The 12,040-nt window shown below is 27.8% G+C and overlaps 1 protein-coding gene across 2 annotated transcripts in view; it reads right to left on the reverse strand.

The window, feature by feature from the left end:
* LOC121122169 (uncharacterized) overlaps nt 1-12,040 on the reverse strand; it is a 312,765-nt gene that overhangs the window by 199,993 nt on the left and 100,732 nt on the right. For both annotated transcript variants that reach the window (XM_071890167.1, XM_071890166.1), the window contains exon 2: nt 11,203-11,274. In XM_071890167.1, coding sequence (XP_071746268.1) covers nt 11,203-11,248 — 46 coding nt within the window. In that variant the 5' untranslated portion in view covers nt 11,249-11,274. The remainder of the gene's footprint in view (nt 1-11,202; nt 11,275-12,040) is intronic.

The raw sequence follows: 12,040 nt of genomic DNA on the forward strand, positions 1-12,040 counted from the left end.
TCAATATTTTTTTACAGTGGTATCTTTTACGGCTGATATCTTTGCTCTACAGGTTTTTTTTTTTTTTTTTTTACAGTTGGAAAACTATCTACGGATAAGATTGTTCAATCCTATCCATCGATGGGACAGATTGATCCATGATCTGTATATCAATATTTAGTATAATTGCAGACAATTTTCTAGCGATATCAATATTCCTGTGGTTAATCTTCCATGAACCATTATGTACATTGTCCATATCACATAAATATTTAAATAATTCTAAAAAAATCCTATTTTTATTTATCTAGATCATATCTATTGTATTTATAACGCAATGATGAATAAAAAATTGTTAGAAGGATAAATAACTAACATTAGGACTCATAAGTTATAACTGGTTTGTATGTAATCGTTATAACTAATGTACATACAATACCTTATATAATATAAAACGAGCTAAAGAAGGTAAACCATACAGTAAAAGGAATCATATTACAAGAAAAATATGATACATATTATAAATCATTAATACTGAAACCTAATATAAAAATTATTTGTACGCAATATGAGCAATGAGCATGTAATTACATCTACCACTTTTCAGCCTTAGCCCCCCTACTCTAAGAATGTTCAATTTAAGTACATAAATGAATGGTCTATATTTTTTGAGCGTTTTCATTATATAAAATGATGAAAATTGTAGACTTTACCAATTTATTTTTCAATCTTGAAACTTTTCCACAAACAAAAAGGGGCCCCAAATTCTCTTTGTAGATAACCAATTTCTTCCTAAATATCGAATTATTATTTAATAGTTTTTTTTTAAAATAAGGCAATAGCAAACTAAAAATATATATTCTCCACTAGGTGGTGTGACAGTCTGTAGCTTTTTGTTTAAATTTTTTGTTTATAAAAATGCCCCATACTGAGAAGAATTTTTAATGCACCCTCTATGTGAGTATCATACATCTATATTTTAGACCTATAATATTATCATTCACGCAGTTGTAATATCTTGCCGTGAGATGGCGCCACTCTCTGACGCTTTGTTTACAAACTAATACAAATAAATAATCCAAATTCATGCCTCATTGTTCACAAAAACTTAAGCCCGAAAATTATTATTTTAACCCATGAGTGCGTTTTTTTTATTTCTATTTTCCATGTTATGAGAAAAACTCTCGAATGCAGTGATCAATAAAGGCCTTATATAATTATAGCAATATTTATATAATGTTTGAGGTAGTTAAGTATAGTTTTCTCTAGTATAGTTTTCTCTAAAAAATAAAAATGTCAGAAATTTAAAAAAAAAGTTTTTACTCTTGATTAATTTTTATTTTAGCGTGTTTATTAGGCTGTCATATTTATAGAGTGACTTGATTATTCGATCTTCTGTTGTATGTTGATCAATAAGTTATCTTTGTAAAGTTTCAAATATAGTTTTTGTTACTTCTATAGCCATTTCAAAATGACTTTTTTTAGACGCGTCTAAGATTTTTCAATTTTAAAGTTACACATCAGAATTTTAAAAGTTTCATTTAAGTTTTTTTCTCAAGCCAAATTTTTAACCAATTTTTTTATTTTGAAAAAAAAAAATTGGACTGGTGTAAATTTATTTCCAAGATAGCATCCAAATTAATTATTAGTGAGGATATACAACTTAGATAGATATGTGGTCAGAAATCTAATTCCATAGTGAAACACCATGCATACAATGCACAATGACTTATAACGTTTTATTAAATTGAAGCCATATTTATCAATGTAAATAAATTGCTCAATATTAATAAGTTCATAAAATATATCACTTCGGGCATCATTCAAAAAGATTGATTGGTTCATGTTAGGAATATACCCATGCATCCAAATTGAATAAAATTTTGCTTTTTTGAAGTATTAAAATAGGATATCAGAATCGTTTCAATACTGCCGATTCCACCAATACTTAGGTATTTATATACATGAATTAAGAAAAAAAATATTTTTCGTATTTTTTAAATTTTATTATTCTAAAATGGTCAACTAATAAAAGGAGGTGACAATATAGTTTAAAATAACATAGGTTTAATTTTACGTACATTAAAGGCCCCAGATAAAATTATTTTTTCTTCGATTTTTATTTTAAAATTAAAAAATTGCAATAATAATGGTCCTTTATTATAAAAATTCTGGTCATGCCATTTTCTGTTAATAAAATCACATTTATTAATGTGATCGCAATTTCTAAAAAAACAAACATGGCCTTTAAAACCTTCAACAGATCCAGGGTTGGCCTTAATACCAGTGATTTTTTAAAGGATATTTTTACCAATTAGAGCCATATGCGGACGTACACGAACCATATAAACAGAAGTCTAAGTTAATAGCGATTGATCAATAGTAATACAGCATTTCCTGAAAAAACTTTGAATGCACAAATTGCATGCAAAAATATATAAAAACTTGAGATCCAAGTAATTACATCTATTAATGTATTAAATGTGGTTCTCTAAGTAGAATTATGTGTAAAAAGAACCACATGAATTATGAAAGGTCCTTTGCACCAGTAGTTCCAACATTAGATCTATCAAGTCTCACGCATTTAGAGTAATACTCCTTAATTTTCCTCTTTGAAAATATATTTTTTGATGTTTTTTTGTAGTAAATTGTCAATTCTTACGCAAATTCAAAATTTAAAAACCCTGCATGATAATTAGTTTGAATTAATCTCAGCAAGAACCAACTACGTCGATTACCCCAGGGCAAGAGCTCTTTTATTTCGTCACACATAAAAAACATTTTGATATTTTAGAAGAGTAATTTTCATTTTAAATCACGAATTCTTATATGCAATTCAATTTTACAGATTAGCATTCATTACTCAGTAGAATTTTAGTTACTAATTTAAACATATAAAAAATATGTTTAACAAAAACAAAATTTGCTAGGAATTTGCTTGTAAATACTTATCATGCCCACCTTTATTCATTGAAATTGAAAGGCTATTCAGTAGTGCTAGCAATATATAAAAAATATACTCCTGAGCACCGAGAAGAATTAAGTTTTTAAATTTTCACTGAATTTATTTACAAGTAATTATAATCATAATTATGATTGAAATATTTATGAATTTTCTTACTTAACCCTAATCTGTAGAAAGTTTAATATTAAAAAAAGTAAATCATTTTGTTGTTTGTTAATATAATTCCTTTATACATAATAAAGAATTGGAATCGTTCATAAAGATAGTTTCGGATTCGGCTTACATTTTGGTATCCAGTTGATTTATATTCAAATTTAAATGTCTAATATAAAGATTATAGCATACAAAAATTGCCTTTTCATTATATATTTTGAACTTTGTATCAAAATCACCAGCAAGGACCTTTGAAATTGTATGTAGAGATGCTCGAATTACTTTGTAAAATAAATAATTTCATATAATTCTGAAGTTATTTTGGTAAGATATGATCAATGTCCTTGATCATATCAAAATCTTCAAATCACAAAACATATGTCCTTTGTTGATGGAATCATTCGGTTAGTTTGAGAAGAGTAATTAATTTTACAACTCTTCTGGAATTAATTTTGAAAAGTGGACTGGCTGAAAAATATCTAGAATATCTCAAGGATTTATTCTTTTCACCCCAAAATGAAGTTCCTTCATTTTAAGTAATAATTTAATATATCAAACATTTGTGGATGTTGCTAATCGTAGGAAAGATAATGTTAAATACACGTCTAATTATACAGTCACTATTTGACAAATTTAGAAAAAATCAACTCCTTCAAATAAAATGAAAGGAAACCTTATTGGGTATCATCTATATTTTCAGTAAAAAGATAAAATATAAAGATTAAGGTACATATTTACGGCACAAGGATACCCCCCTCTCTAAATTCTATTCAAATTGATAGGAATTGATTCCATGATTTATAGTTCAAATCATACCTAAAATAGTTTTGATAAAATAGTTAAACTGTTTTTGGATGCTAAAGTGTTAGCTCATGGCGGTCGTCAGGAACACAATATATATATATTTAGTTATGTCTAAGCCAAAAAAAAAAAGAATTCATGTATCAGAATATCATTGGGTATTGCCTAAAAAAATGTCGTAACTCCATAAATAGCTAAGAAGGGAGGAGTCATATCCCCCCTTAGTCCCACCCGTGGATTGGTTCCAGTAGTATAAATTTTATCTTGATTCATAAAATAAATGAAATTTATTATCATATGTCGTAAAAATGAAAACAAAACAACAGTAAAATTTGATTAAATGAGTGTTTGTTAGTAAAAGTAATTTTTTGCGGTATAGGGAGGATTTTTTTCTTCCAAAGTACTTGAAATATGCTATTGCATAAAAAAAATAATACTAAATTTGAATTTGATTGGAATCCCCCTTCCCCCCTTATATTAATAGAATAACACAGTAATTAATAAATATATCATTAATTTAAAAAAAAATTAATAATTCTTTATTAAAAAATTAACCTTGAGTATTCCTTAGTAGACTACAATCTATATAAAGATAGCTAACAGCCTTTTTATATATACCAAGAGTAAACAAACAATAAGACCATACACCAAATTCTAACTCTTAAATATGCAACATGAATGTATCACTTCCTCAAAATGAGCTTTCAGTACATTTTTTCATTTTTAACATGGAACCCCTGATTTAAACCAACAAAATAGATAAAGATAAATGTCAACAACAAACATTTTATTCCCACAAAAAATGATATTTCAGAATAGGAATTTTTAGTGTACATTTTGCAGCACAATTACTGAATGATTAGATCCTGCATGAATGATTGTTATTATAGCTATACATTACTGTTAAACATTGAAAGTATTTTGTACATTTATATGGTATATGTTTAGGTCTGTATGCTCATAATAGAAGGAAAAACAGTTTATTCTATCTCATATTTTTCATTGCTTTAGTGCAATACATGTTTAAGTGAGTGAATTGTATACATATAAATATAATTACATTCTTTTATTAATTAATTAATTATTATTAGAAACATTTATACTTTTCATTTAAACGATTCATAATAAAATACACAATCCTAATTTTTTTTCATCATATCTTCTTGAAACTGTTTATTCATCCGTTATACCTATTAAATTAATACAATCAGTGCTTTTTGTTGACTTGTCAATAAAAACTACGGCGTTATACTTTTTATTTTCTATGGTTGATCTAGGATGGTGGGAAAGAGACATTGCTTTATTGAAGTATGAAGTGGTTATAGGTATACTATTTGGTGGATCCATCAAAAAAAGGTTTTCTATCTTTACTTTCTGTCCATTAGTGCCATAAAATAATCTATCATTCCCGAAACTGCCACCCATAATCATAAAAAAATCGTTTGCAAAACTGTATTGTCGAAAAAAAAAATGGGTTTTTTTATAGTGAGTAGTATCTGATCTAATCATATTACACATTTCTTAGTCACCAAAACCGTACTTTTCCATAACATTGTCTATTTAGCCAAATATTGTCTTTTTGCGGGAGTGTATTTTTTTATAGGGAAATACGTTTCTGACTCTAAGTATATTATAGTAAGAGATGTGAAAAGGTTTGAACCGCCTTAGAAGTCATACGGCAACATTATGGGACGACATATCTGCAGACAAAGATCACTATAGTATAGTTCTCTTTGCATGCTAATTTACCCTTAACTTTTCAAATATGGATGAATCGTTAGTAGCACTCATATCTTAAAGATAACCTGGATATACTTCTATTTTTATTTACATTTGTAGAGATTTCAATCATTTTTACATTCCTATAAATAAATGACTACATTATTCATCATATAAATGAAAGTGGCCTTATTACCAGAAGTAGATTATTTTTTGATTTTTTTTTCTTTCAATACTCTCTAGTACTTTGCACTTGATATCAACATTGAACATTTGTGTCATTGAATATGTCGAAATTAGTCGTTTTCCTTCACTCCTCTAAACATAATTATGGACACTGAATTTATATCTCAAATGGGAAGGAACAAATAATTATGAGTCACAAAATATTCAATTGGTCTACATAATAATGGCAGTTTAAGCAACTCTTTGGTAGAAAAAGTGTAATCTGAATGGATCAAATGCTACTCTTGGGACAGACAAGTAGCAACGGAATCACAGAGGACAAGGAGCCATTACCCCTCCCCACTTTTGCAGAACTTTTATAGTTATAACAATTACAAAAAATCTATCTGCCCAAACAATTTTAGGTGTGATAAGTTTCTAGAAAAAAAAAAATACCATATATTTTTTCAATATAGTCTCTTCTGAAATGTTTGTCTCTAAAATTAATTAAGATAATATTTTTTTTTTTTTTTTTTTTAAAAAAAAACTATTCGTCAAATTTGATACTTATAGAAAAGACAAAAAACTTTGTATTCCAAATTCTCAGAAAAGCCCAAGATCCCAGCACCCCCTCCCACCTCCACCCCATTATATATTAATTTGTGTATTATATATATTTTGGCGAATGTGGTATGAAAAAAACAACCTAAATATTTCTAGAAATACCATTTTATTGAGACTTCTTATAAGGTAAGGGGTGTCATCTACAGGAACAATACAATTTTCCTTGTTTCGACCAGAGTTAATAGTCAAAGCCTTTAACAGGCCAACTTATAGTTAATATTTATAAAATCAAATCTAATATCATTAGTAGTAAAATTAAAACATGTAGGTATAAAATTCCAAAGGCTAGTCTATATATAATGAAAATGTGCTTAAGCATGTCTATATTAGATTTTGGGAGGTAGATAGCAATAAGAGAGTCTCGTTTCATGGAAGAAGTACTAGCGAGAGTACTCGACATTGCCACAAATTCGTTTGGCGTATCTCGCAACATTTGACTGAATATATTTTTCCTAAGATAAACAAATAGGATAAAATATTCATTCAAGATCTACTGAAGAAGGAATCAAATATCTGCTCTAGATTTAATACTACGGCGTTCATCTCTATAACGGCTCATTTTCTTGACAACTCCAGCAATCTCGTAAAAAATTGTTTTTCTTGTAATTTATTTTTTCGATCTAATAGTGATGCGTATACTGAATGAATTTTTGAATATCAAGGCTATATACTTCAAAATTTGAAAACTGGGTTAGGCTATAGACGTCAAAATTTGAAAACTGGGTTAGGCCCTGAGGTACCGTTTGAAACCGTTTTTATTACTGACATTTTATTTTATTTTAACTCATACATGTTAATATTCACATTTATTTTAACTTATCAAGTAAAAACAATTGTAATCATTTTACTTGATAAAGGAAAATTTTAATGTTATAAAAAGGGTCCCAGAGCCTAACTTCATTTACTTGATCTGAACAAAATGCACTAATTTGAAATTATTGAGCAAAGGGGTATTAAATTGCATCATTTATATTACTCTACCATAGTTAATAATGGAGTTAATTTAGTTTAAAGACTGTTGAAAATTATCCATTAGCAAAACACTAACTGATGAGTGACTGTGTTTCTACATCTCGACAACTGAATAAATACGGGAAAGGTTCAGGTTTGCTCCAATTGTAGTGCACGAACATGTATGCATTGGACTAAAGGTATAAACTAAACACTGAAAAAATAGTAGTTTTCATGTTATATGAACTCTATTTTTCAATGAAAAGTTATGATATAACCTTTTTTATTGTAAGATGATTTGTATTCCTTTTATGCATGACAGTTTCCATCTGTTATTGGTTTTTAGTAAAAACCAATAACTTTATAAAATGTATATAAGGGCAAAAAGAGTTAAAATATTATATTCAACATCATTTGAAGCAACACTTTGTATAGATAGTAACACATCTCATATATCATCATCACTTTTATGAAAAAAAAAAATACTACATTACTCTAATTGTAAATAAGGATGGATTAACCATTAAAACTACATCATTTAAGCAGTCTGTTAATGGTCAGTGTAGATCAACCTACTGCTTTTTAGATTATCTCCTTCCCCGATTTTTGCCATAGTTATAAGACTTTGCCAAACAGACAAACATTTCCTAAAAAATATAGAAAATAATTATCCAATAAATTTTCAATCTTACTCACTTTTTCCACACCTCACTCACACACGTAATTACTAAATACGTAGATGTTTTCTTCTCAATAATGAAACAATAATAATTAGAGCTTTATAATAAAGTAATATTACCTTATAATTGTTGAGCAAAGGAGTATTGTAGTCTTCTACAGTGTACCCTACTTGAGCCTCAGCTACACACACTCCATGCTAGATGCAAAACGGCTGCTAGATTTCATTATCATGACTAAATTGTTATTTTTCAGATCATAAGTATGTAATAAATAAGACATACATTAAGCATCACTATATACAATATACTCTTTATACCCTCACGGTACTATCTGCAAAAAGCCTGCGAAATTTCATTAATATGACCATATTGTTATTTTTTAGATCAAAAATAAAAAATAAATGTGATAAACATCAGGAAGCACTAAATACGATTCACCTTGAATAACCGTCGATGCTACATGCAAAACGCAAGAACAAATTAGATTTGTATATTTAATAAATAATATCAAATATAAATTAAATAAAAAGTAACTCATGATGCTCTCGGCACTTCTAGCTACACATTTTTTTTCAAAGCTGATAAAATTTGAAGGGAATTTTATCACGTACTTCTTTTTCCGGTGCTTTGTTTTATTTCCCTTTCTAATGTACACCTAAATATATTTGTTCATTTTCTACATGTAACTAATAACTATGTACTCTGAAAGAAGATGTAACAAAATTCAAAACTAATATTGAGAGTGGGATATTTTTCTTAATAATAAGAGCGATATCACAAATGCACATTGTATAGGGTACATACTTTTAAGATATGAAATAAAAAGAGCACTTATTGATATGAAATATTTATGGGGTGGTAATAAAATTAATTTAATATATAAAACCATAGTCAAGTGTACAACCGTATATGTAACAGCATAATTAGTGATACAAATCGGATGTATTTTTTAGCTGCCCCTTTTTTTTTTTTTTAGAGTTGGTAAAATGAAGAGTAAATTTTATTATCCTGAGTATTTGTTATAATCATTTAACTCCAGAGGAGTGAACTTCCTTTTCAATTGCATTTTTTTAAATATAATACATATAAAATGTGTTACTATAATTATGTTCAGATATATTACCCTGTGTAACAAAATGAAGGTCATGGAGCATCCACAGACTGAAACCCACATTCATTATTGTTAATTAACCACCCGTAAAGTACAAAAATGACCATTAAAAATTCCAAGTATTATAGTTTTGGCCTTTTAAGCCTTTTTTAACCAAGTTTTTAAAGTATAAATTCGATTCAGTGCCATATTTTGACATAAAATAATTATATAGATAAAAATTAAAGTTAATAACAAATTGATACAAATATTTCAGCATTTCAAAAATGAACTGTTTATTACTTTATCTTGATAACAGTTCATACAAAAAAAAATTATATAACCACTGAAAAATTGAGTAAAATGACCTTACTTAGAATCTAATATCTGTTTTTTTAAATTTTTTCTTGATCGACTTTTTATTCTACCTGAAGTTAAAGAATATATACCTTATATTTGAATTTAAAAAAATTGCCTGTAGTTTAGGTTGATCTTTGGTCAATTTAGTTTTTTAAAAATTGGTTTAGAAATTAAAATAAAATAATCTTATTAGGTTGTGAGAATATGGATTTAAATAATATTCCTGGAGGGGGGTAATTGAATTGAATCGTTTGTCATCTTAAAACTAATGATTTATAGTAAAATAATTAATAATTTGATGAAAGGGAATTAATACAATTTTATAGATGCATCATATTCACAATAATTGATTAATTGATTGTTATAAGCTGATAAACGATTCAATTTCTTTCCCCGGAAGATTAATGTAATCTATATTCGCGGAACATTACCAGCTTTAATATCAATTTATTAATTACTTTGATTTCCATCTACATAGTTCTTCCATGCTAAAATATAGCACTGAATCGTAGTTATACTCTAAAAACTTGTTTTTTATTCAAACGGCTATAGCGGCCAAACCTGTAAAGGTGGAAAGTTGTAATGATCAATAACAATAATAAACGTGGGTTTCAGGTTGTGGGCCAAAATGCTGTTGCATGGTGTTGTGTATAGTGATCCTCATATTTTTCTTGTAATTTGTTAAAGCCATCTATTTGAAAAATAAATGTCTATTTTGTGTTATATAAGTGCAATTGGATTTCACAAGATAATATTAGAAAAAAAAATATTTCGTAATTAAATAAATTACAAATTTTTTTTCCGATTATTTCACCCGGTATAATTTGATTGCGCATCAATGATGGGCACTAGCAAAGAGGAAATACGTGATGTTTTACAGATTTTTTTTCGAACAAGGCGAAAACGAAAGCCAAGCTTATGAAAATGCAAATAGTGTTTATGATTATGACTCTGTAACAGCCAATCCCGTTGTATTTTGGTTTTATTGATTCCATTTCGTTAATTTTGATTTCAAAAATGCATTATCTCTCTGGAAAGCAAATTGTCGAAAATGTGGATGAAATAATGGAAAATCACAGAGTCTGGTCGTCATGTAAGCAATTTTTAGTTTGGCAATCATATAAAAATTAATGTGGTTTTTGTTTGTTTTTTAAATCCATTAAAAATAACGAAATTCTTTTAGATTTATTTTTACTGGACTTAAAAAACAAACAAAAAACACATTAATTTTTATTTCATGTCATTGCCATGAGGACATTGTAAACAGAAATAATTATGTTTATAATTATAATGAATAGATAGGGGGATTTTTGCGTTCGGCGTGTGAAAATTTATTATACATTTTAACTAGTACAAGTAAAAAAAAATGAAGTTAATTTTGTATTCCTTCTTTTCTTTAGTAATAATATTCCCATTAAATAAATTGAATAGTATGATCATTTCTAACATGTTTTATACAGTATATATTATCTAATAGTATAATGGAATACTTCTCCATGGTTTTTTAAATATACTTTGTTTATTTTTACCAATTAAGTAGAAACTAATCAAATGAAGCTTTTTCTCTATTATACCTTTTTCAACATAACTGTATCAAGATTAATTAATTGAATATAACTTTTAAAGAGATTCGACGTGTGTAAATAAATAGGCTATCTAATAAACAACTATTTAATCGGTGTAAATATTTATATGAAGGATAAAATTATTCTTACCTTTGCTATCGAGGCTCACTTCCTTGATGATGTGCGGATCCTCCATTTTTTTTTTAATTATCCTTTTATATCCTAAAAGAACAAAAAAAAAAGATATCATTAATTTAATTATCATTTAATTAATTAACTAATTAAATGAGTTTAACCTACTATAGAAATAATTGATTTTGAGTGATAGAGCTTTCTCCTGTACCCCTTTTTACTTTTTTCAAAAAATAGTTCCCTCTCCTTCCCTTCCTTATTCTCAGTTAATGATTGAAACTCTCTACACCTCTCAAAAATAAAGTTAAATTCACTACCCGATACTTGCTTATAAAATACTTCTACAAAGGAGGTATATTTATATTTGTTACAATACAGAGTCTTGACCCAAAAATTACAATAGTATGACTAAATTACGAAAACCTTCATTTTTATGGAATCAAGAATAGGTAACTCAAAACAAATTGGTAATATGTTTAACTATATATTTATTTAATATGGCCACCTTAAAGTTTGGAAACGCCGACAAGCAGGTTGGCAGCTTTTGACGATGAAGACCGTAATCAAGGCATACAATACTGTCATAATGGCAAGTCTGAGCGAATCTAAATTTGGATGAGAAGTGTGTCATTATGACAACATAACGTCATGGATATGGTCTACATAGTGAAGAGCTGCCAATCTGTTTTCCACCGTGTCCAGCCTGTTATTTCTTGTGGAGGAAGACATACTGAAGGAGGGCAGAAGTTAGCCATATTGTTGTTGCAGTAGTGGTGATAAAAATATAACTAATTTATTCTAGTTTAAATTGTCGTTTAGTTGTATAATAAAACCTCATTATTATAAATAACAGGAT

Source organism: Lepeophtheirus salmonis, chromosome 7 (assembly GCF_016086655.4).
Source record: "Lepeophtheirus salmonis chromosome 7, UVic_Lsal_1.4, whole genome shotgun sequence".
Taxonomy (NCBI): Eukaryota; Metazoa; Arthropoda; class Copepoda; order Siphonostomatoida; family Caligidae; genus Lepeophtheirus; species Lepeophtheirus salmonis.